At 41.3% G+C, this 27,082-nt stretch overlaps 1 protein-coding gene across 5 annotated transcripts; it reads left to right on the forward strand.

Moving 5' to 3' along the window:
* The first annotated feature begins 536 nt into the window (after positions 1–536).
* Positions 537–26,070, forward strand: nr4a3 (nuclear receptor subfamily 4, group A, member 3). Of its 5 annotated transcripts, none has more exons than XM_058084472.1 (9): positions 537–860; positions 2,193–2,354; positions 2,726–2,807; positions 7,474–8,315; positions 11,746–11,875; positions 13,733–13,896; positions 13,978–14,177; positions 20,102–20,280; positions 24,566–26,070. In XM_058084472.1, exons 3-9 carry the CDS (start codon positions 2,744–2,746, stop codon positions 24,841–24,843), a joined length of 1,857 nt encoding a protein of 618 aa, XP_057940455.1. In that variant the 5' UTR covers positions 537–860; positions 2,193–2,354; positions 2,726–2,743; the 3' UTR covers positions 24,844–26,070. The 5 variants fall into 5 exon arrangements, with proteins under 5 accessions (XP_057940455.1, XP_057940456.1, XP_057940454.1 ...); XM_058084471.1 differs by lacking the exon at positions 537–860 and adding an exon at positions 1,916–1,982; XM_058084473.1 differs by lacking the exon at positions 2,726–2,807 and having other exon boundaries at positions 24,566–26,069.
* Positions 26,071–27,082: the final 1,012 nt, after the last annotated feature.

The raw sequence follows: 27,082 nt of genomic DNA on the forward strand, positions 1-27,082 counted from the left end.
TAAAACTATCAAAAATACGTATTGTATTAACAGTTTTGGCATTCTGGAACAGTTTAATTGGATTTACATGATTTCGTATGGGAAATTTTGATACGGTTAAAGTCCGTTTTTGTTAGAATAGGACTTACATTCTATATACTACAGTTTTGACTCTGATTTGAAAATGGGAATTTTCTATGACCTAACGTTTTAAATATGTTTTTTTTCAAGTTTTTAGTGGATTCATTCAAATACAGGAAGTTACAAACAAGCCCTACCGCCTATTGGATCCCCCTTATCGCTAAAGCAAAGTGTTCCCCCCCTTTAACCGCACACATCAAACCAACCAGCTCGGCTCCCTCTCTCTCTCTCTCGCTGTGCTCCTGTGTGTGTGTGAGTGAGTGAGTGAGTGAGCGCGCGCGAGACCGAGAGAGAGAGCGAGAGAGAGAGGGTTTTACTTGGTGACGTCACCTATCCCATGGCGTCACATTGACGTAGCGCATACCAGGCGCTCTAGTGGAGGCTGAGCCCACATAAATGCACTATTTCACTTTCTCCCTTCAGACGGCGCGCATAAACAAAGTGCACACTTTGCAAAGTGGCGCGATCGGCTTCACAGAGGACGGCACTCCGACTCTCATGTTACCACTCGGGTGCTTGTTTTTCATTTTTAAACCACTTGACTTTTTATTTTTTATTTTTACAAGAAACAACTAGAAAGGAATTTTTTTTTTGCCTCGCTTTTAGAGTACTGTTTTTTTAATTATTATTATTATTATTATTACCTCGACATTTCTTGGTGATTATTGCGGATGGGAAAAGGATACTAGATGCGGGCTTGTCATCATCGCAAGTAAAGACGGAACCGCCACAGCAAAGCAGTAAGTCACTTATCAATGAATGATGCCTTGCGCACTTTTAAACACTCAACTTCTCATCCATGAGCTCATTTCCCCCCTCCCTGAAAGCTCGCCTCAATATAACCTTGCATTGTGGTTGTCATGGAAATGATCTACCGCGTTTATACTTCGGTGTATATGTTGTATATTTATCTTAAGTATCGCGTTAAAATACACCTACGGTACATTACTCGGGTTCTTTTCACTGACGAGTGTTGTTTTTAATTGTAGAAACTACTTTCTGTGACAGTGAAGTACACCTGCGGGGTGTTTTTACGACACTTTTATCCACCTTTTAAATGTGTCTGCTTCACTTGCTCCTCGGATTTATCGGTGCTGCATATGGGAAGGGGAGGGATAGGGAGGGCTTTACCGGTTGCTCCCGGGTGCGTGTTTTCCACTTTCTTTGCCGCTCTCCTGGTTACCGGTACCCCCAACAGGAGGAGTCTACTCGCCTGTTTGAAAATGTCATGACTAAAGTGCATTTGTGTGATTAAATAAAGTTTTATTTTGAAGTTACGTCGCTTTCAGGTAGGCTTTTTTTTCCTGCAAATTAAACCAAAACTCCTAATATTTGATATATGACAGTGAGTGAAGTGCGATATAACATTGATATTAGTCACTTTTCTTTATTTTATTGTCTTTTAAACACTCTAAAAACAACAAAATGTTGATAAAGATGTCAACATTGCAACTTTGAATGTTATAATCAGGCAAGGAATTGGGCTGAAATTGTGCACTGTGGTGTTAATAGTTAAAGAAAAGCCATTAAAAGTGGTGCAAAATCTTCTCAGGCAAGAATATTAGACAAAAAGGCGTCCAAATGTGGTACGTGTGACAGAAAGGGGGCGCTATAAAACCTTCAAACCCGCTGTTCAATCCCGCGTCCGGCTGTATAGCGAGAGGCAAGCTGGAGGCGCACCGAGTTACGGGAGTTCCATGCATGCATGCATATGCGCATACGGGAATTGCATGAAAGACTCTCTCCTCCCTCCTAAAAAAAAAAAAAAAAAAAACAACAACTGTAAGCTGTCAGTCTGGATGAAGTCACAACAGAAGAAGAAGACCACGGTGGCTTTGGAAAGATCTGCTACCTTTATAAAAGTGCTCACTCCTCTGGGTTTGTATTAAATATTGCAGATATTGGATTTAATATAATTTTACTGGGCTCAAACATGATTATTATATGATTTTTTTGGTGTTAAATATGAGTTTTTATGTTTCTTTGAGTGTGTGCAGTTTAAAAATGACGCGCAAAGTGAACTTACGCATGTTTAATAATAATAATAATAATAATAATATAATCTCATCCAGACACAGGTTCGGAAAAGTGCCCCGCGCCGAGCCCCGAATCCCGGCGATTGGACCCTTCCTCCGCCGAGCCCTGCCCGCTTCAGGAGCCCCGTCCCGGCAGGAGCCACGCCACCTCTGAAGCCCGGACACCCAGCACCATTCAGCGCGAAGCTCTCACACCAGGTAGCTTAACTTTTTCATTAATACCCCACCACCCCCCCTCCACACCCCCCCCCCCCACACACCCCACACACACACATGTCTGTATTTCTTCACTATTGTTGCATAACTGCGGCAAGTGGAGGCACATATATTTGACTTCCACGCACACATTATGCATGTTTTATTATTTATCATGTCAAATGTTTTGCTTTGCATGTGTGTGTTTTCTTTTTTTTATTTTATTAAATCTCTCAATTCAATGCAAAAAAAAAAATAAAATAATTTTTTTTTTAAATGCAACCCTCCCTACCCTTTACCAAAAAAAAACAAATCTGGTGTTGAATTGTGTTGTATTGATGTATGCAACCTCCATGTTTTTATTTATTTGTTAGATCTATGGCATTGTGACAATGAACAAGCGCACTCAGTTATTGGAACAGCTGCAGTTTGTCCAGTTGAAATGCACACCTCGAGGTTAGAGACTGTCTCTCCCTTCACCTCGCTCTCGCTATCACCGCCGCTACGCAACTTTGTGTGTCCGCTTGGGTTGTCTGTCCTCTTGCTTGCACATAAACACACACACACAAACAAACACACACACACACACACACAAACACATGGGAGTCCAAAACAAGGCCAAAAAATCAGGATTTTTTTTTCTTCACGTTTTTGCTTTGCAGCGGTGTTTTTGTGTGCCTATGGGTGTAAAGCCAAAAACTGAAGCCCGAACCAGATTGAAGTGGATTTACAGGTTCTTCCCCGAGACGCTGGTGTATGTTTTTGCCCGATTGAGCACATGCGGGTTCATGTTTACATCCTTAACACCACCACCACTCAGACTAGCGGTAAAAACACACACAGACTTACTAAGTACCCGACTGGCAGTCTAGCATCCCAATCAGTTAAAAGTAAGCTGTAGTGTTTTTTTTTTACCCCCCCCCCCCCCCCCCCCCCACACACACACACCCCTTTAACCACAAGATCATGAAGCGATGTGACAGGTGCAAACACTTGTACGCACAATCCACCTGAGGCTCTATCTGCTGGCACCGTCCTTCGCCACTGCGGCCACCCCTGTTTCCTCATACTTTGCGTTTTCCCACATAAACCAACACCCTGCGTTGCATTCGGATCTCTCGTATACGGGAATTTCTTTAAACAGCTCCAATTAAGGAGAAAATGGCCCCTTGTTTAGGCTGCACGGTGGTCGAGTGGTTAGCGCGCAGGCCTCACAGCTAGGAAACCAGGGTTCAATTCCACCCCGTGCATGCCATTTTTCTCCGGGTACTCCGGTTTCCTCCCACATTCCAAAAAAAAACATGCTAGGTTAATTAGCGACTCCAAATTGTCCATAGGTATGAATGTGAGTGTGAATGGTTGTTTGTCTATATGTGCCCTGTGATTGGCTGGCCACCAGTCCAGGGTGTACCCCGCGCCTCTCGCCCCAAGACAGCTGGGATAGGCTCCAGCACCACCCACGACCCTCGCGAGGATAAGCGGTAGAAAATGAATGAATGAGTTCTCCTCCTATTTTGTGTGGAAGTGGTAACTTTTTAGCTTCTTATTTTGTCTTTCCCCACCCTCGGTGATCTCTGTGTGGAGTTTGCATGTTCTCCCCGTGCATGCGTGGGTTTTCTCCGGGTACTCCGGTTTCCTCCCACATTCCAAAAAAAACATGCTAGGTTAATTAGCGACTCCAAATTGTCCATAGGTATGAATGTGAGTGTGAATGGTTGTTTGTCTATATGTTCCCTGTGATTGACTGGCCACCAGTCCAGGGTGTACCCCGCCTCTCGCCCCAAGACAGCTGGGATAGGCTCCAGCACCACCCACGACCCTTGTGAGGATAAGCGGTAGAAAATGAATGAATTAAATTCCCTACTTATTTTTTATTTATATTTATTATTTTATATTTATTTAGAACATGACATTCATCTGTGATCACATGACCAAGGTGCTGCTTTACATTGAGTGTAACCACCTGAGGACAAAGGTCAAGAAAAGGCTGACCTGTAAGAAGACACAATAAAACCTTAAACTGCGGCTGTAGGCAACTTCCTGAAATTAAGTATCAGCTTTATTTACCACTGCGTGTGCTTTAAAATGCTGCATGTGTTCCATTTGTCGGGATAAACGTGTTCCAAAAAGACCATGTGGTCAAAGAGAGCTACTGTTTGGCACTTTCTCATGCACTACAAATCATTGTTATTATTAATTCCCGTTGACGCCTGCTTCCAATTAACACCTCGGAGTTGTTAATTACGTCAACTCGTCTTTTTCTTGAGCTTAAAAAAAAATACTTATTCGACGGCGGATACTTTTTGGGAGATAAAAGAGGGCAAAAGGCTGCTTTCCTCCACACAGGAAGTGAATAAATGATCAGCGGAGACGTGGTCGGGTTAAATGAGCTCTGCTTCTTCCTACTCCTTTTCGGACATACTGAGTTACGTATTGGTAAACATCCATCCATTTTCTATGCCGCTTATCCTCACTTACCCAAACCATTACCAGGACCATTGGGACCGTTTATGATGGGGGACATTCATTCATTCATTTTCTACCGCTTGGTAGAAAATTTGGAGTCGCTAATTAACCTAGCATGTTTTTGGAATGTGGGAGGAAACCGGAGTACCCGGAGAAAACCCACGCATGCACGGGGAGAACATGCAAACTCCACACAGAGATCACTGAGGGTGGGGAAAGACAAAATAAGAAGCCAAAAAGTTACCACTTCCACACAAAATAGGAGGAGAACTCATTCATTCATTCATTTTCTACCGCTTATCCTCACGAGGGTCGCGGGGGGTGCTGGAGCCTATCCCAGCTGTCTTTGGGCGAGAGGCGGGGTACACCCTGGACTGGTGGCCAGCCAATCACAGGGCACATATAGACAAACAACCATTCACACTCACATTCATACCTATGGACAATTTGGAGTCGCTAATTAACCTAGCATGTTTTTGGAATGTGGGAGGAAACCAGAGAAAACCCACGGGGAGAACATGCAAACGAAGGTGGAATCGAACTCAGGTCTCCTAGCTGCGAGGCCTGCGTGCTAACCACTTGTCCACTCGTTGTGTTTTCCAAAATAAATAAATAACAGCACCCCCCGCCTTCCGGGAATAATATCTTATGACGACGCGAGTGACCGTGCCACTCCGCACACTTCTTCCGTTTTGGATGGGGACTCTTTTGTGTCTTTGAATAAACGACCTTTAAATGACCTTTAAAAGCTGGGCTTAGCTTGTGTGAGTGGATGGAGGTACTCCACGGCACGGCTGATACGTCCCCTATTTGACTGGCCAAACATGCGGGGGGGGGGGGGGGGGGGGGCGTGGGGGCCATTAGGTGCGTGCATGCAGGCGTCTGCGGTTGTGTGTTGTGTTGACGCTCATACACACACACACATAAACACACACACACATACACACACATACAAGTGTATGACGTAGAAGAAGTTTGTTAAAAGAATGACTATGTCCGGATTAAATCAAAAAACAAAGGCGGGTGTCTGCTGCAGAACGGGGGCCTTATTGCGTGTGTGTGTGTGTGTGCGTGTGCATGTGTGTGTGTGTGTGTGTGCACATCCAGCAGCACCGTGGGGTTCCATTATTATTTCATGTCATCTGCTTGGCCATCTGACTAACCCACGCACACAGAGGACACAAAGTTGCAGGGCTTCTTTAACTTGACTAACTTTAGGTGAGGAATCAGCAGAATCAAACCCCGCCTCCTGCCCCCCCCCACCACCCAACCCCACCCAACCCCCCCTCCCAGAATGCAAAGAAAAATGTCTGTTCCAACTGAGTTGTGCATTCTTACGGTGCGTTCACCCCTGCAAGTAGACCCAAAGTAGACCCAAAGTAGTGCCGAAATGACAAAATACAGTTAAGTGATTAATTATGGATTAATACAATTAATTGATTCCACTATTAATACTCCTTTATTTTTTTCTCATTGACTTTGCATGGATTCACGCCTTTCACATAAGCTGGACATTCATTGTTACACATTTCCTATTCTTTTCTCTTCATCTAGAGCAGGGGTCTCAAACTGATGGCCCGGGGGCCGCATTTGGCCCGTGGGACGCTAGTTTGAGGCCCCCGCCTTGATATGAAAGTTTAATTTGTTACTTTGTTTCATTTGTGTTTTTTGATTTGTTTATTTATTTTTCCATCTTATTTTGTGTCGAAAAATAAAAATTAACATTAAACGTTTATTTAATAATATAATAATAAATAAAAATTAATTTGTTAATTTGTTTCATTTGTTTTTTTTATTTGTTTATTTATTTTTCCATCTTATTTTGTGCCGAAAAATAAAAATTAACATTAAACGTTTATTTAATAATTTAATAATAAATAAAAAATTATTTATCATAATTTATAATAATTTTATCAGAGTTTTATCAGAGCTGAAAGCACTGAAAAAGTGGAGGGTATAGCAGAAGCATTGAAGACTATTATATTATATATATTTATTAATATTTAATATAATTAATATTTATTAATATTTTTTATTATATTTGTATTTTTTTTCTGCTTTTAATATATATATATATTGTGGCCCCCAGGTAATTTTAGTTTGGAGCCATTATTGTACAGTAGTACCTTCATTTTTGGTGTTAATTAGCACCAAAAAAGTTTAACAAAAAGCCCAAATGTGGGAAATTTTTTCTGTATTCTTCATTTTATGGAGAATAATTGTAGTCTTACATGCAGAAAACAAGGCAAAGTGGTGATTAATTTGAGTTAATTATGGGGTATTGATGTGGGACTTCTTCATGGGCCCCATGGCGGGTTATTTAGCAGTCACATTCGATAGAAAAGCGACTCAGCACCGCGACGGAACGATACAAAACACAAATCATATTGGTTTTTGACCTTTGACCTTTGGTCCCAGTGACAAAAATACCAACATGAAGAATTTTCGGAGTACCGAAGCGCAAGTGTGAACGCATCCTCATGAGAGTAGGCGTGCATGCGCATCCGTCACGTCGCGGCGCCGCGTCGATTAGCGATGAACTAGCGCGTCGTCCACCCTCCTCCTTCGCCACTAACGAGCGTTGCCGTACTAACGTTGCACGCGCCCATCAACCGTTTGGTTCTAACCGTCCACGTGTGCTCTGCTTCCTCGCCAGACATGCCCTGCGTGCAGGCTCAGTACGGGCCCGCCCCCCCAGGCTCCACCTACTCCGGCCAGTCTTTCGGTTACCAAGGGGACAGCTACGGCTCTGACCTCATGACCTCCGACTACACCAAGCTGGACCTGGGCGGCGGCGAGATCTCCGCCGCCGCCGCCACCACCTCCCTCCCCAGCTTCAACGTCTTCGTGGAGGGGGGCTACGAGCCCAAGTCGTCCTGCCTCTACCAGATGCCCCCGCACAGGCCCGCCATCAAGAAGGAGGAGGACAGCTACCCGTCCGCCCCCCAGCTGGAGGCGCTATCCTCCTCCGCCATGTACTTTAAACAGTCCCCACCTTCGACTCCGACCACCCCCTCCTTGCCCCCGCAGCCCGGCACCTCCTTCCTGTGGGAGGAGCACCCCCTCGCCCTTCCATCGCATCCCCACTCCATGGGCTCCAACCTGGACACGAGCTCCCTCAAGTCCCCCCGCTTTCCACACTTCTACCAACACTCGCCGCCCCACAGCGGGGGCAGCGCAGGAGGCTACGAGGGTCTCTCGGGGGGCCTGGTACGCACTTCCTCCTCCTCTTCCTCCTCGTCATCGTCAGTCTCCCATGCTCACGCATCGCCCCTGGACCAGCAGCCCATGTATCAGCTGCACCGCGGGGCCGGGGGCACCAGCCTGGCATTCCGCTCCCTGGCGCTCGGCCCCTGCGGGCCCTTGCTCGGGGACAGCCTGCCCTCGCCGCCGCCCCGCGGGCCGCAGGGGGAAGGGACCTGCGCGGTGTGCGGGGACAACGCCGCCTGCCAGCACTACGGCGTTCGCACATGCGAAGGCTGCAAAGGCTTCTTCAAGGTAAAAATATCAACACAAGCGGTAACCTGTATTAGCATTTAAGCTACTTAGACGGCAGGCACCCCCACGAAACCTTGCCCCCGTCTCTCTAAATTATCCGAGGAGTCATTATGAACGCACAGAACACCCACAGAGGTCGTCGCCCCCGGCAACCGAATGGCCAGAAAGTGCGTGCATGGTGTGTGTGTGTGTGTGTGTGTGTGTGTGTGTGTGTGTGTGTGTGTGTGTGTGTGTGTGTGTGAATTATGTGAGAACACACACACTCGCTCTCTAAGACAACCGAGACAAAAATCCCAAATCAAACTTTCACTTTCAGTCTCAAATACAAAAAAAAATACACAAACCGACGTTTCAGAAAATGTATCAGCAAAAGTTACACTTTTTACGCGATATGAGTCATTTTATAGATTCTTATAACACATATCCCACGTACCATGTGACCACACACACACACACACACACACACACACACACATGGTTCCTCTCACCGGAAGACAGCTTTTAGTCAGACTTACTTTTACTCTTTAACTGCAGGAAGCACCAAATATGAAACTATCATCCACAACAATATCATATCACTACTGTCAATTATTATTTCATTCATTCATTTTCTACCGCTTATCCTCACAAGGGTCGCTTGGGGGGTGCTGGAGAACATGCAAACTCCACACAGAGATGGCCGAGGGTGGGGAAAAGACAAAATAAGAAGCCAAAAAGTTACCACTTCCACACAACATAGGAGGAGAACTCATTCATTCATTCATTTTCTACCACTTATCCTTACAAGGGTCACGGGGGGTGCTGGAGCCTATCCCAGCTGTCTTGGGGTGAGAGGCTGGGGTACACCCTGGACTGGTGGCCATGCAGCCAATCACAGGGCACATATAGACAAACAACCATTCACACTCACATTCATACCTATGGACAATTTGGAGTCGCTAATTAACCTAGCATGTTTTTGGAATGTGGGAGGAAACCGGAGTACCCGGAGAAAACCCACGCATGCACGGGGAGAACATGCAAACTCCACACAGAGATGGCCGAGGGTGGGGAAAGACAAAATAAGAAGCCAAAAAGTTACCACTTCCACACAAAATAGGAGGAGAACTCATTCATTCATTCATTTTCTACCGCTTTTCCTCACAAGGGTCGCGGGGGTGCTGGAGCCTATCCCAGCTGTCTTCTACACCCTGGACTGGTGGCCAGCCAATCACAGGGCACATATAGACAAACAACCATTCACACTCACATTCATACCTATGGACAATTTGGAGTGGCTAATTAACCTAGCATGTTTTTGGAATGTGGGAGGAAACCGGAGTACCCGGAGAAAACCCACGCATGCACAGGGGGGGACATGCAAACTCCACACAGAGACAGCCGAGGGTGGAATTGAACCCTGGTCTCCTAGCTGTGAGGTCTGCACGCTAACCACTCGTCCACCGTGCAAATACATTTCTATTATTTCTATTTGTATTTCCCCAGCAATTGTAAAATGCCTCTGGTTGGTAGGAATGAATTATCCTTCTTTTCAATGAGGTAAACAATTAGTTTTCATGTGGTAATTAATGGAAGCATAGTCTGGTCGCCGGTCGGGCCGCAGGCTCTCTCTCTCTCTCTCCTTGTTTCCTCTTCTCCTGCTTCCTTGGCCACAAGATAATGTTTGTGCACGTCCACTTGTTGGAAACATCATTTAGCACGCACATCATTTCACTTCCAGGAATCAAATCATGGGCTAAAACGTTGTTAGCGTACCATCAGGCACACCACATTATCATTATTATCATAATGCTTTTATTATCCTAAAAAAAACACTATTTCCTGATTATATTCAATTATGCCACAAGTATTAGCATGTTAAATTGTTGTGAGTTCATTAGTGTCATTTAAAAAAAAAAAAAAGATGTTTTCAGTGGGAATTAATTGCGGGTGTTCAATAAGTGGCCTGCCAGAACAGACGGGTCGTCGTTCAAACAAACAGCGCAACTAACTTCGAAACCGACCCTAACGACATGTAAACGCCTCATCTGGTGTCGTCGTGTCAATTCACCACTTGTGCCGCAGCATATGGAATAATTGCTATGCTACGCTACGCTACACCCCAGGGGGTGCGGCCATTTGGGTGGGGCGCTAAGCGCTTCTATTATTATTATTAATAGTAGTAGTAGTAGTAGTAGTAGTAGTAGCCGTGGGAGTAATCATAGAGATGTTATTACAAATGCTGGGCCGTGCTGATGCACAGGTTAAAGCCAAAGCCCCCCCCACACACACGCACAAAATTTTAGCCATAAAATAATTTCTCAGTGCAGTGTCCAAATTTAATAAAATTTAATAAAATTTGATTTAAAAAAAAAACTTTTTTTTGTTGTTTATATGTAAAACAAGTATCTCCAAATTTAGCGAAAAAGTAAACAAAACAACACTTTGGAGGGACCAACGAACCAACAAAAAGCGCGTATCTCCAAATTTCGTGAGCATTTCTTATTTTTTTACCCGATAAAAAAACCTGCTATTTTTTTCTTTTTTTTAAAACACGTATCTCCAAATTTAGCGAAAAAGCAAACAAAACAACACTTTGGCGGAACCAACGAAAAGCGCCTATAAGCAAATTTCGCCTTCTTAAAAGGCTTTCATCAACTTTTGAAATTTGAAATCTTGAAAAAAAATTGAAAAAAAATTTGAAAAAAAAAAGTTTTTCACTCCCAAAATGTGGATCTACTTTTTATTGGACTTTTTTTTTCAAAATGTCCAATTTATTATTATTTCGTGCTTTTTAAAAGGGAGGGAGGATGTCTTTGTCATCGGGGAGCGACCTCTGACCCCCTCCCTTTATAAAAAGCTTTTTATTCGTAAAAGTAAAACGCAAGTTAAAATGGCCATGAAAAGACAACAATTCAAATTTTTGTTGTTGTTGTGATCTCCATCGGCGGCGTTCCCCACGCAGCCCGTTTCTGATTTCATTTTAATAAGGTCAGTAATAATCGGGCGAGCCAGCCGAGGAGAAAACAGCTCCCGCGGGGGCCCCGTCGAGAGCGGCGCGACCCCGCGAGCCCCCCCCCCGAGGTGCCACGAGCTGACCCGCGAGCTTCACAAACAATCTGATCAGTCGGCTCCTTCCTTCCCTTTTGCGCCTGTCTCGCGGGAGCCTCCTCGGCACGCCACGTGCACGGCGGCCATTGTGGAGCCCGTGCGCTAATAAAACGCCCCCCCCTCCCCCCCCTGCAGGCGACGCTTGTTGGGGAAATTAATTTTATCTAATTATACTGATGTCAGCGCCGCCTTTCAGCGCGTAATTAAAAAGTGACCTGCGAGCTTCTGCTTTCATTCTTTGCCAGGGAAAACTGAATTGGAATGAAATAAACGCTTGATTGTGTTTTTGGGCGGCTGATTATTGGAACGTCTCTTTGCTCCTGTTTTTATTCCTCTCCAGCGCACCGTGCAGAAGAACGCCAAGTATGTGTGCCTGGCCAGTAAGAACTGTCCCGTGGACAAGAGGAGACGCAACCGATGCCAGTACTGCCGCTTCCAGAAGTGTCTCAGCGTGGGCATGGTCAAGGAAGGTCGGTATTCCGTACTCGTTACTCAACTCCGATGCGTCTTTCCCAAGACGTGTGCTACCACGGAGTGTTAGGGCCACGTTGAGAAAAAAGAATAATCGGAGATTTCAAGAATAAAGGCATAAATGTGCAAGAATAAAGTCGTAAATTTCAGAGAAAAAGTCGTAAATTTACACGAAAAAATTCTTAACATACATAATATTACGTAAAACGTAATAAAGACGTAACATTGCGACTTTTGACTCTGTATGACTTTATTATTTTAAATATGGGAATATCAATTTACGTGAATGAAGTCGTAAATGGACCAGAAAAAAGTCATAAATTTATGAAAAAAAAATCGTAAATTTACATACACACAAAAAAAATTAATTTACGACTTTTAATCTGGTAAATTTGTGACTTTATACCCGTAAAATTGAGAATAAAGTTGTAAATTTGCTACAAAAAATAGTCAATATATGTAATATGACATAAAACGTAGACATAACATTGTGACTTTTTTCTCTGTACGATATTATTTTGATATTACGATCTTTTTTTCTTTGTTCGTGCAATCTGAAATTTCAAGAACAAAGGTGGAAATTTACGTGAATAAAGTCATAAATGGACCAGGAAAAAAAGTCATACATTTATGAAAATAAAGTCACAAATTTACACACACACAAAAATGTGTAACATTTACGACTTTTTTTCTGGTAAATTTATGACTTTATTCCCTGTACGATATTATTTTGATATTACGATCTTTTTTTCTTTGTTCGTGAAATCTGAGATTTCAAGAATAAAAGTGGAAATTTACGGGAATAAAGTTGTAAATTTACACACAAAAAAAATTAAATTAACAACTTTTTTCTGGTAAATTTATGACTTCATTCCCGTAAAATTGAGAATAAAGTTGTAAATTTGCTAGAAAAAAAATGTAAATATACGTAATATTATGTAAAACGTAACATTGTGCCTTTTTTCTCTGTACGACTTTATTATTTTGATATTACGATCTTTTTTTCTTTCTTCGTGAAATCTGATATTTCAAGAATAAAAGTGGAAATTTACGGGAATAAAGTTGTAAATTTACACTTAAAAAAAATTAATTTAGAATTTTTTTTCTGGTAAATTTACAACTTTTTTCTAGTAAATTTATGACTTTATTTCCGTAAAATTGAGAATAAAGTTGTAAATTTGCTAGTAAAAAAAATGTAAATATACGTAATATTATGTAAGACGTAACATTGTGACTTTTTTCTCTGTACGGCTTTATTATTTTGATATTACGATCTTAATATTACGTAGTACGTAATAAAGTCACGAAACGTAATATTTAGACTTTATTACCATAATATTATTTTTTTTTCTCATAAATTTCCAACTTTATTCTTGCAAATATATGCCTTTTTCCTTTGTAAATTTCCAACGTTATTCTAGTTGCTAGTTGTTTTTCCATAGTATTCAAGTTTATATATATGTATATATATATATAATAGTTCATGTTTAAGAATACGGCCATGTTGTTTTGAGACAAGGCCGACCTCCCTGATGAATAAATAGTTAGTTCGGAATACCGTGTGGAACCCCACAAGGAATTTTAACAAGAAGAAAGCAAGATGGAATTTAGACATATGGTCCTTGCTGCTTTGATAGCACACATAATTCCCGCTAGGCCACAGTGCAAATACTCACACACACACACACACACACACACACACACACACACACACACACCTGTCTTTCCCATCAACAAGTCACAACTCCAGTGCCACCTGCTGGCTGGTCACCACATCATCGCGTCTCATTTTGCAGCACTGGAAAAAACCCGCTAACTAATTGATGATCATTCACGCCCACGTCATGTCTCCACAGTGGTGCGCACCGATAGCTTGAAAGGGCGTCGTGGCCGTTTGCCCTCCAAACCAAAGAGCCCCCTGCAGACAGAGGCGGCCCCTCCCTCTCCGCCCCTCAGCCTGATCTCCGCACTGCTCCGGGCTTATTCCCACTGCACGCCCCACGACCTTGACTACAGCCAGGTAGTTCTCCGAGGGTTCCAAGTATGGTCTCCAATCAGAAGCTCGAGTGCAAATTCTCATCTTTCTCTCTTTGTCCCACAGTTCAGTGCTGCTGACCCCCCCTCCTCGTCTTCGGATGCCGAGCACATCCACCTTTTCTACCGGCTCCTGACTATTTCGATGGAGACCACGCGGTGCTGGGCCGACCGGCTTCCAGGGTTTTCCGAGCTCCTGAGGGATGATCAGAACCTGCTCATAGACTCCGCCTTCTTGGAGCTGTTTGTCTTGCGATTGGCTCACAGGTGAGATAGATGCTGATTTATTTGGTGGAAAATCCACCCGTGAGCGGGAATGGATCCCATGCTAGCTGTAGCAAGCGGCACGCTAACAATAGCGCTACTCAATGATGTGGTAGTGCAAGCGTCATGGGATGTCATAAAATGGTTCATAAGTTGATCATCGCAAACGGCGCCTGGACCGCATCTCTTGCGTCACTCTTCTACGCCTTTAACGCTTCAAAGGCTGATGTGGCCATGAGACCAGTACTTTTATGTACTTTTATGTACTTTTATGTATAGGTAGTATACATAATCATACACAGGACACGTATGACCCCGGGGGCTCGCAGCTTCTTTTATGTATATTGGCCCTCAGCATATTATTATGTTTTCACACCCTGACCCCAATTTGAAATACTAAAGAAACTTATAATATTTAAAATATATATTTTAAAAAAAAAACTTTGTTTAAATGGAAAAATCAGTCGTCATTTTACAAGAATAAAGTCAAAATATTCAGAGAAAAATGTTGTAATCTAACAAGAAAAAGTCCTAATTTTATGAGAATAATGTAAAATTATGAGAAAAAATTTACTTCCATAAAGTTGAGAGAAATAAATATATAAATATAAAAATAAATATAATGTAAAAAAATAATATACATGTAAATAAAAAATTTTGAACATTAGGAAGCGGAAATAATTATAATATAATGGAAATAAGTCAAAATATTATGGAAATAAAGTCAAAATATTATGGAAATAATGTCAAAATATTATGGAACTAAAGTCAAAATATTATGGAAATAAAGTCAAAATATTATGGAAAAAAGTCAAAATATTGTAGAAATAAAGTCAAAATATTGTAGAAATAAAGTCAAAATATTGTGGAAATAAAGTCAAAATATTATGGAACCAAAGTCAAAATATTATGGAAATAAAGTCAAAATATTATGGAAAAAAGTCAAAATACTTTGGAAATAATGTCAAAATATTATGGAACTAAAGTCAAAATGTTGTGGAAATAAAGTCAAAATATTATGGAAATAAAGCCAAAATATTGTGAAAATAAAGTCAAAATATTATGGAAATAAAGTCAAAATATTGTGGAAAAAATGTCAAAATATTATGGAAATAAAGTCAAAATATTATGGAAATAAAGTCAAAATATTATGGAAAAAAGTCAAAATATTATGGAAATAAAGTCAAAATATTATGGAAAAAAAATCAAAATATTATGGTAAACCACTGACACACATACTGTATCAACTTCTGATTACGATGCCCGTTAAGGCAGCATTGCATATTCGGTAGGTTGTTGCCACGGAGTAATGAATATGAATTCACGCTAATGAATAATTGAAGAAAATGTATCAATTCAACAGATTAACACCGTTTACCGTATAGACTATGGCAGCCCGTTTAGGCAGCAAGGCATCGGTGAGCATTAGAAGTCACTTAGGAAGTGTGCTGCCATGTTGGTGCATCTCCTCAGGAGGAGGAGCGGAGCTGAGTAATTGGCCATATGAAGAGAATTATGAATGGAGTCGGTGGTTATGACAGCAGCGACACCCACGGAGTTCCGCTTGTCTGATGTGTGACGCACAAGAGGGCTCAATTTGTGTGAGCGTGTGAATCGACAAGTTCAATTCCCTCTATAAATTAAAAAAAAAATAAAATAATAATAAACAAGTCAGCTGAGACGTCATGACAGGAAATTCAAATTCAAATAAAAGAAGCTTGCAGCTTCTTTTATGTATGTTGGCCCTCAGCATATTATTATGTTTTTACGCCCCGACACCAATTTGAAATATTAAAGAAACTTATAATATTTAAAATATATATATTTTTTTAAACTTTGCTTAAATGGAAAAATCAGTCGTCATTTTACAAGAATAAAGTCAAAATATTCAGAGAAAAATGTTGTAATCTAACAAGAAAAAGTCCTAATTTTATGAGAATAATGTAAAATTATGAGAAAAAATTTACTTCCATAAAGTTGAGAGAAAAAAATATAAATATAAAAATAAATATAATATAAAAAAAATAATATACATGTAAATAAAAAAATTTGAACATTAGGAAGCGGAAAAAATTATAATATTATGGAAATAAAGTCAAAATATTATGGAAAAAAAATAATAAACAAGTCAGCTGAGACGTCATGGCAGGAAATTCATACTCAATCCGAGATGAAATCATCACGTAGCGCATGTGTCCAGTACAGTGTGTGTGTCCTGTGGTACCCCGCCCCCCCCCCCTCCCGCATTGCCCCGGGTTACCGTGCACCTCCAAGCAAGGCATGCGGCAGCTTAAATTTATGGAGAGGAGCGGGGCTCGGCCTACAAGCTCATCCTTTTGTCCCCGGGCTGTCGTCTAGGGCCAAAAAAAAACTAACACAGTCACACACACTTACTCACCCAAACACGCGGATGATGTACAACTTTGTTCTCGTCCGCCCCGGCTAATGGGTCCAGGTGCAGGGTGGGTAGGACTACGGGTGGTGGCATCACAGCTCCAGCAGGAATAGCACTGACTCACAACCCAAACCGGACTCACACGCCACACGCAGACCTATATCATCTTTGATGACCGGCCCCCATGTTGACCCCCCCCGTGCCCCCGTCCCCCTCTTATGCGAGCTTATGCTTGTATATTCGTCAGAGTGTGTGTGTGTGTGTGCACACTCAATGTTTGTAAGAGTAAATTTACTCCGCTCTCCTGCTGTAAGCACCCCCTTCACCAAACACTTTCAGTGGTTATGGGTGGGTTACCGTGGCGACGCCGTCGTCAGGGGGGAGCGGAATGCGTGGCAGAAATCCAGCTGTATATATAATGTGATTGTGGACGGCGGCTTGGGTGCCCGTGCGTCACATCTGCGCATTGTTTGCAATTGGTTTGTGCTTTAATACGCAGCATTCCACCTTGTAGCTTACATTACATTACCTTACCGTTACATTACCTTAGCGTTACATTACCTTAGCGTTACATTACCTTACTATTACATTACCTTACCATTACATTACCTTACCATTACCTTACCTTACCATTACATTACCTTACCATTACATTACCTTACCATTACATTACCATTACATTACCTTAGCGTTACATTACCTTAGCGTTACATTACCTTACCATTACATTACCTTACCATTACATTACCTTACCATTACATTACCTTACCATTACATTACCTTACCATTACATTACCTTACCATTACATTACCTTACCATTACATTACCTTACCATTACATTACCTTACCATTACATTACCTTACCATTACATTACCTTACCATTACATGGCTGTGTTTGGCCACGCCTGTCTGTAGCGACTCACGTCATTGGCGACTGAATGTGAGTGTGAATGGTTGTTTGTCTATATGTGCCCTGTGATTGGCTGGCCCGAAGACAGCTGGGATAGGCTCCAGCACCCCCGCGACCCCTAGAAAATGGATGGATGCATAGTAATTAATAAGCCATCATTGTTTCATGGTTGAATTTGACCTTCATTCATTCATTCATTTTCTACCGCTTTTCCTCACGAGGGTCGTGGGGGGTGTTGGAGCCTATCCCAGCCGTCTTGGGGCGAGAGGCGGGGTACACCCCGTACTGGTGGCCATGCAGCCAATCACAGGGCACATATAGACAAACAACCATTCACACTCACATTCATACCTATGGACAATTTGGAGTCGCTAATTAAGCTAGCATGTTTTTGGAATGTGGGAGGAAACCGGAGTACCCGGAGAAAACCCACGCATGCACGGGGAGAACATGCAAACTCCACACAGAGATGGCCGAGGGTGGGGGAAGACAAAATAAGAAGCCAAAAAGTTACCACTTCCACACAAAATAGGAGGAAAACTCATTCATTCATTCATTTTCTACCGCTTATCCTCATGAGGGTGATGCTGGAGCCTATCCCAGAGGCGGGGTACACCCTGGACTGGTGGCCAGCCAATCACAGGGCACATATAGACAAACAACCATTCACACTCTCATTCATACCTATGGACAATTTGGAGTCGCTAATTAACCTAGCATGTTTTTGGAATGTAGGAGGAAACCGGAGTACCCGCACGGGGAGAACATGCAAACTCCACAAAGAGATGGCCGAGGTTGGGGAAAGACAAAATAAGAAGCCAAAAAGTTACCACTTCCACACAACATAGGAGGAAAACTCATTCATTAATTTTCTACCGCTTATCCTCACGAGGGTTGCGGGGGGTGCTGGAGCCTATCCCAGCTGTCTTCGGGCGAGAGGCGGGGTACACCCTGGACTGGTGGCCATGCAGCCAATCACAGGGCACATATAGACAAACAACCATTCACACTCACATTCATACCTATGGACAATTTGGAGTGGCTAATTAACCTAGCATGTTTTTGGAATGTGGGAGGAAACCAGAGTACCCGCACGGGGAGAACATGCAAACTCTACAAAGAGATGGCCGAGGGTGGGGAAAGACAAAATAAGAAGCCAAAAAGTTACCACTTCCACACAACATAGGAGGAAAACTCATTCATTAATTTTCTACCGCTTATCCTCACGAGGGTTGCGTGGGGGTGCTGGAGCCAATCCCAGCTCACTTTGGGGGCCAGAGGCGGGGTCCACCCTGGACTGGTGGCCAGCCAATCACAGGGCACATATAGACAAACAACCATTCACACTCACATTCATACCTATGTACTATGAATTTGTCGCTAATTAACCTAGCATGTTTTTGTTATGTGGGAGGAACATGCAAACTCCACACAGAGATGGCCGAGGGTGGAATTGAACCCTGGTCTCCTAGCTGTGAGGCCTGCGTGCTAACCACTCGTCCACCATGCAGCCCCCTGGGTATCACATCCATAAGTGGAATCAAAACATAAAGTGGTGATTACGTTGCTATTTAGATGCGTGCGTGCGCTATAGCAGGAAGACACGAGACGTATGATGTTGGTCTCTGATCTCCAGTAACTTCCATCCTCCATCTGTCTTCCCTTTATTCCAGGCTCCTAATAAGAAGGAGGCATGCTGTTTAGCCAGGCACTCATAAAGAACACTTTATAGACCTCGCTCTCTTCCTCTCTGCTGCTTGGTTGTGTGTCGTGAGGAACCCATGGAAGCCTTTTCATTTTCTCATTAAGACATATTTCCCTGGCACGCAGCCGTTCGAACCCAACTCGTTTAGATTATTTATCTCTCCGTCCCGGTCGTTCACGGCTTATAGTATGTGCATGCGTGGGTTTTCTCCGGGTACTCCGGTTTCCTCCCACATTCCAAAAAAAAAACATGCTAGGTTAATTAGCGACTCCAAATTGTCCATAGGTATGAATGTGAGTGTGAATGGTTGTTTGTCTATATGTGCCCTGTGATTGGCTGGCCACCAGTCCAGGGTGTACCCCACCTCTCGCCCAAAGACAGCTGGGATAGGCTCCAGCACCCCCCGCGACCCTCATGAGGAAAAAGCGGTAGAAAATGAATGAATGAATGTTTGATGTGGGGCGGCACGGTGGTCTAGGGGTTAGCGCACAGACCTCACAGCTAGGAGACCAGGGTTCAATTCCACCCTCGGGCATCTCTGTGTGGAGTTTGCATGTTCTCCCCGTGCATGCGTGGGTTTTCTCCGGGTACTCCGGTTTCCTCCCACATTCCAAAAACATGCTAGGTTAATTAGCGACTCCAAATTGTCCATAGGTATGAATGTGAGTGTGAATGGTTGTTTGTCTATATGTGCCCTGTGATTGGCTGGCGACCAGTCCAGGGTGTACCCCGCCTTACGTCCGAAGACAGCTGGGATAGGCTCCAGCACCCCCGCGACCCTCGTGAGGAAAAGCGGTAGAAAATGAATGAATGAATGAATGAATGAATGAATGTTTGATGTGTGTCCAAATGGTGTGTGAGTGTTTATTAAAAAAAAAAGGGCCCTGAACTCAGCATTTTTCTTTTTGTTTCCAGGTCGATGCTGTCGGAGGATAAACTGGTGTTCTGTAACGGTTTGGTGCTGCACAGGTTCCAGTGCCTTCGTGGTTTCGGAGAGTGGCTGGACTCCATTCGAGACTTTTCCAACCATCTCCAGAGCCTAAACCTGGACGCGTCCGCCTTCGCCTGCTTGGCCGCGCTCGTCCTGCTCACAGGTAAATAAGACAAATTGGACTTGTGGTGGATTTAACGTGTGTTTGCCACTCAAGTGCGCGCGGGGGGGATTGAACGTGACAGCGATCAGGTGCAAGACATGCATACGTACGTACGCACGCGGCTTCTAGCGCATTTCTGCTAGCGCTCCCAAGAACCCGATACCCACCGGCACCTGCTGCACCTGCTTCACACCTGCCGCTTTAATCGCCGTGGATGTGCGGAACACGCGGTAGTCAATCCACGGCCAGAGTGGACCCTGAGGAAACAGGAAGTTAGCGGTCAAAGGGCTTAAATATTTTGTCACGTGCAAAAAATCAATAGATAATGAAATAGGTTCGACGGAAGGACAAGTGGAAGATTTCACACGGCGTGGTGTTCAATCTGCTGTGTCAATCAAGCAAAATGACTCACAATAGCAACATCCGACATCTTTCAACCAGGAAGTACCTGTTTTGTTTTTAATCGGGGAAGGTCTGTGCTGTGCTGTGGGCCTTTGCTATAGTTGCTTCAAACTGGCTAAGATTCTTTACTTTTCTTATTATGAATAGAATGTTATTGAAAAGATCATCATAAGAAATCACAAATAAAACCCATCTATCCAAAAGTGTAGTGGAAAGTGCCCTAAAACGGCAAAGGGAATTATAAAGACTAAAGACATGCTGGAAAAAATGTATATACCCAGTTAATAAAGTTGTCAATTTAAACAAATAAATTATTATATTTTTTAAAAGTCTTTTTCAAAGTAAATTTTAATATTTTATTTAAAAATCACTATAAAAAATTATGTTTTCAACAACAAAAAATCCTCCTTAATTACAAATATTTTACTTTGCATGAAAAAAAATTATGTTGAGGGAAAAATGTGTATGTTTTCATGTAAATAAATCTTACTTTTTTACCAAAATTTTTTTTTAGGTTGTCAAGAAAAATATTATTTTTTAAAGATTATTCAAAAAAACAATGTATTTTATTTTATATTTCAATTTTTAAAATTACTTTTTCAAGAAAAAAAAACAAACAAACAAAATGTAAATCATAAATAAAATCGATTAAATAAAGTAAATAAATCATAAAATTTGCTTTATAAAAAAAAACCACTGTATTTTAAGAAAAAAAAATCAGGAATTTTCTAGGAAAAAAATTATGTTTTCAACCAAAAACATTGTTAGTTTTTCAACTAAAAAAATTACACTTTTTCAAGATTTTTTTTTTAAAACTTGTTTTCCACAAAAAAAAATACTAAAAAGAAATTAAATTTTCAATGTACTTGTTGAGGAAAACCAGGTAAATAAATATTACTTTTTCACACAAAAAATGTTTTTTTAAATGATTAAAAAAACATAATATTTTAATTTTCTTTTTTTTTCATTACATGTTTTTTTAATCACATTTTTTAAGTGGATACTGGTATTTGTTTTTAGATTTTTTTTTTTTTTAAAGAGAATAAGGCCATGTTTTTGCACCCCCTGAAACTTGACCTTGTGTCCTTAGCCTTAGCCTTTAATGGGCTAAGGACCACACTTGTTGAAGTAAAAAAAAAAGCACTATATTGCAGTACTTTTCTCAGCCAATCAGTAATGAAGTAGTTGATGGATTATGCACAATATAATCATATGATGAACGTACGGAAATATCATCCCAAAGTCTGCACATAAACGTGCAACACGTAAAAGCCTTCCCCCGTCGCCGTTGCTGAATTTCTTTACGGCCCTCACCACCTTGGCTTCCTCTCTCTAAAGCCCCCCAACACAAGCCCCCCTCTCTCTCTGGGGGAGCACTTAACTCTGCGCCTCATCGACCAGCCCACCACGGCGCTGCGCCGGTGTCTCAGCGCCACCTCGCTCGCGCACACAAGCGCGCCGCCGGAGCGACCGGGGCCATCGACCGCTTCAGAGTGGGCCCGCGTAGAAAGGCGGCCATCGATTCCCCCCCCCGCTACCGGGGGTGAGTTTGTAAGTAAGAGGTCTGAAAGGCACGCTGAAAGGAGGGCTGGAGTTGAGCGCACAAACAAAAGCGCCGCATAAACAAACAATAAATACGCTTCACATAATGGAGATCTCAAAGTGGTCCCGGCCACGGCCTCCCTGCAGGGTGTGTGTGTGTGTGTGTGTGTGGTGTGGGTGTGTGTGCTGTGGGTGTACACCCCGTGCTCTGCAGAATGACTTAGTGTCACATTAAGCCCCGTTGGAGTGCCGCTGGAGTTGCTACGGGCAGCAGCGTGTTTGTGTTTTGTGTTTTGTGTGTATGCGGCGTGTGCTTCTAATCTCATTTGGCGGCTCACAGCGCCGAATAATCAGCTAATTGTTGAGCACTTTTGTCTTTGTCCGTGTCTTCAATTGCGCTACGCAATTTGTGTGTGTGTGCACGCCAACGTTTTTCTGCGTATCCATTGTGTGCTGAGGGCTTATTAGGTTAGGCTGCGTATTGATCAGCGGTGACTGAGACAGGTTAAAGCCCGTTAAGAACTTAAGCCATACGGGCTAATGAGGTGCAATTCAATAGAAGACGACGTCGCTAACCGCTTTCCTTCATGACGACCGCAAAAGGGGCGGAGAATGTGGGCTAAATTTACAGAACTGGACATTTGGGATCATTTGTCCGAATGCTATCACTAAAGAATATTTGTTAGTTTTTTTTACCCTTGAAGGTTTTGCTGAAAAATGTAATATATTGGTAGTTTTAATGGCAAATGACCATTTTTTTGGTCTTTAATACGAATATTCTGTTTTGGCATGATACGGAAAAAATAGGCAAATAAGTGGCAATTTCTGAAAAAATTATCGTAAATAAAATTGATTAAATAAAGTAAATAAATTGTAAAATTTGCATTATTCAAAAAATATTCTATTTTAAGAAAAAAACTATCTGGAATTTTCAAGAAAAAATTGTATGTTTTCAACCAAAAACATCTTCCTTTTTCAAAAAAAAAAAAATTACTAATAAAGAAATTTACTTTTCAATGTACATTTGGGATCATTTGTCCGAATGCTATCACTAAAGAATATATATATTTTTTTAGTTTTTTTATCATTGAAAGTTTAGCTGAAAAATGTAATATATTGGTAGTTTTAATGGCAAATGACCATTTTTTTGGTCTTTAATACGAATATTCTGTTTTGGCATGATACGGAAAAAATAGGCAAATAAGTGGCAATTTCTGAAAAAATTATCGTAAATAAAATTGATTAAATAAAGTAAATAAATTGTAAAATTTGCATTATTCAAAAAATATTCTATTTTAAGAAAAAAACTATCTGGAATTTTCAAGAAAAAATTGTATGTTTTCAACCAAAAACATCTTCCTTTTTCAAAAAAGTTGTTTTCAAAAAAAAAAAAATTACTAATAAAGAAATTTACTTTTCAATGTACATTTGGGATCATTTGTCCGAATGCTATCACTAAAGAATATATATATTTTTTTAGTTTTTTTATCATTGAAAGTTTAGCTGAAAAATGTAATATATTGGTAGTTTTAATGGCAAATGACCATTTTTTGGTACACTTCTATTCATATAGATTCCGTTTTGGGATTATACGGAAAAAAATAGGCAAATAAGTGGCAATTTCTGAAAAAATAATCGTAAATAAAATTGATTAAATAAAGTAAATAAATTGTAAAATTTATTCTATTTTAAGAATTTTTTCATGGGTTTTTTTAGTCAAGAAATATTAAATTGGACACTTAACTAGGAATTTGTGGTTGTCGAGAAAAAGATATTTTTTTTAAAGATTATTAAAAAAACATATGTATTTTATTTTATAGTTCAATTTTTAAAAAATACTTTTTCAAGAAAAAAAATTACTTGGAAATTTTTACTTTGCATAAAAAAATTTATTTTGCGGAAAAACAATCATAAATAAAATTGATTAAATAAATTGTAAAATTTGTTTAATTATTAAAAAAATATTCTATTTTAAGAAAAAACAATCTGGAATTTTCCAAGAATTCTTTTTTTGGTTTTCAACCAAAAAAATCTTAAATTTTCAACTAAAAAAAATGACAATTTTTCAAGATTTAAAAAAAAAAGTTGTTTTCAAGAAAAAAATAATTATGAATGCTAATTTGTTGTCATGTAAACCCTATTGATAGACTGTAATACACATGGAATGTTTCCCTATAGAAAACAGACTGAAAAGTCTATTTATATTCGGGTAAAATAGTAACGATTTCCCTCCAAGTGAGTCTGAGCTTTTCTTCCTGTCACTCACATGAGTGTCTTATAAATAAAGGAAGAGTCATCCAAGTTACGCAAACATTGAAGTATCCGTCCTCCTTCTCCACAGAGCAAGTCCCTGGCCTGAAGGATTCCAAGCGGGTGGAGGAGCTCCAGAATAAAGTGATTTGTTGTCTCAGAGACCACCTGGGCTGCGGCCCCTCCTCCTCGTCGTCGTCGTCATCCTCGTCCAAGGCCACGCCCGCCCTGAGTCGTATTCTGGGCTTAAGGGCAGAGCTGCGCTCCCAGAGGACTCAGGGCCTTCAGCGGATCTTCTACCTGAAGCTGGAGGACCTGGTGCCACCTCCGCCTTTGATTGACAGGTTCCTGGACACTCTGCCTTACTGATGGTTGAAGGATGGAGAGGAAAATTGAAAGAACCCCCCCCTCCCCCAACAACAAAAAAAAAAAACTCACTTTGCTATGTGATGCCAACAGGACAAGCACCTAAAAAAGACACGAAAAATGCTTTGCCACTTTTGATTTGGAAGACGGAAGGACATTTTGCCGTCTGGTTAAGGGGGGGGGCCAGTTCTGAGAACATCATGCATTGCACACATGTGAGCGTCCACATGTTCAATAACACAGGAAGCGCATTGTTTGATTCCAAGTGCAATTTCGGACCGCTTTTTCTCGTCCCGTTGGAGGAAGCATACGGAATGGCTTCATTTCAAACTCTAAATTATTTGAAGACGTGTCCCATATTGTCAGTCCGGCTCAGAAGAAAGACGGCTGGAGAGGAGAAACGTGCACTAACGATTGATGACTGTTCACTCAGACTTGAATGGCTTGTTTTTGTGTTTTTTTTTGCTGTTTTTTTTTATTTTTATGACGCACTTACACCCTGCAAAGGGCGACAAGCACCGACACACACCCGGAGAGCAGGGTGCTCGATAAGGTAGACCCACGGGCCAAACATTCCGCAGTTTTTTTTTTCTATTTGTGGCGACGTGAGTGTGAGCGGGACCGTGTTTGATGCTGTTTTTTTTTTTGCCTGTGTGTGTGTGTGTGTGTATGAGAAGCTTGGAGAAGCCAGCATCTTCTGCATGGTGTGTTTTAAAGCTGTGGAGAAGCAGCTTGCCTCATTTGTCTCAACCACCCCCCCCACCCCTCCGCTCCCTGAAAGAAAGAAAAAAAAAAAAAGCCCTCACCCACTCACGGCAGCAGTGATATTTAAAAAAAAAAAAAAAACTAAAGAAAAAGAAGGAAAAAAAGCAAATTCTATAGATATATAAATATATAAATATACAAAAACTAATATTTTGAAGTGTTTTTAGCTTTTTTCAAATATTGTGGTACGACTTGTGCATTGTTTTCAAAAAGACGCAAAAGAAAAAAAAAAAGAGAGAGAAAAAGTTGCTGTTTTTTTTTTTTTTTTAATGTCCCTCTTTGGTTTTGAGTTTCCTGTTCGATTTTTTTTTCTTTCTCTTTGGTTCACTGGATTTTCTGTTCAGCACTTTGAAATCATAAACTAGTTCTGATTATTCTGGCTCCTGTGTTGTTTTTATATTTGCCACTTCATGCACTTCCTGACAATGACATGCGGTCATGGTTTATTGATCCGTTTGAATGCCTGGCACAACTAAAAGTACAGATATAATAAAGTAAATAATTCATAATAAAAATAATTTATACATTATTTACATTTATTTATTTTATTTATTTATTTTATTATAATTATAATATTATATTATTTATATTTATATTTATATTTATATTTATATTTATATTTATATTTATATTTATATTTATATTTATATTTATATTTATATTTATATTTATATTTATATTATTCATTCATTAATTTTCTACCGCTTATCCTCATGAGGGTCACAGCTATCCCAGCTGTCTTTGGACTGGTGGCCAGCCAATCCCAGGGCACATATAGACAAACAACCATTCACACTCACATTCATACCTATGGACAATTTGGAGTCGCTAATTAACCTAGCATGTTTTTTTTGGAATGTGGGAGGAAACCGGAGTACCCGAAAAAAACCCACACATGCACGAGGAGAACATGCAAACTCCACACAGAGATGGCCGAGTGTGGAATTGAACCCTGGTCCTCCTAGCTGTGAGGTCTGCGCGCTAATCACTCGACCGCCGTGCCGCTATTTATATTATAGTATTATTAAGTACTGTAGCACACATTGCTATGCTAGTGTTGCTAGCATTTGTGTCCTCCTGTCTCAGTCCCTCAGAGAGGGGCGTGGACAAACACAGCTCATTAGCATTAAAGCTACAGACACACAAAACCGCATGTTGCCGGTATGATGGGGCAATTTTGAACAAACACTTTTTTTGGCCTTCTGAGTCTTATTTAAAATGGTTGAAAATACTATCGTATGACACCCCAGTGAAAGTACCCTCACAGGGGCGTCATCCCACCTCTGTTTCTACTTCCAAAAAATTGTCCCTGTATGTGTCCGTTTATACAGAACAGCGACAGTACTAAAAGGTGAACATGAGCCATCTTTGACAGGAAGTGTGAAAGAGGATACAGGCTACAAGAGGATTAAGGAGAGGAAGAAGGCAAGAACGGTAGCATGAGGTCCGGATCAGCCTGCAGCCTCGTTAAACAGCA

This window comes from Doryrhamphus excisus, chromosome 10 (assembly GCF_030265055.1).
Source record: "Doryrhamphus excisus isolate RoL2022-K1 chromosome 10, RoL_Dexc_1.0, whole genome shotgun sequence".
In the NCBI taxonomy this organism is placed as follows: domain Eukaryota; kingdom Metazoa; phylum Chordata; class Actinopteri; order Syngnathiformes; family Syngnathidae; genus Doryrhamphus; species Doryrhamphus excisus.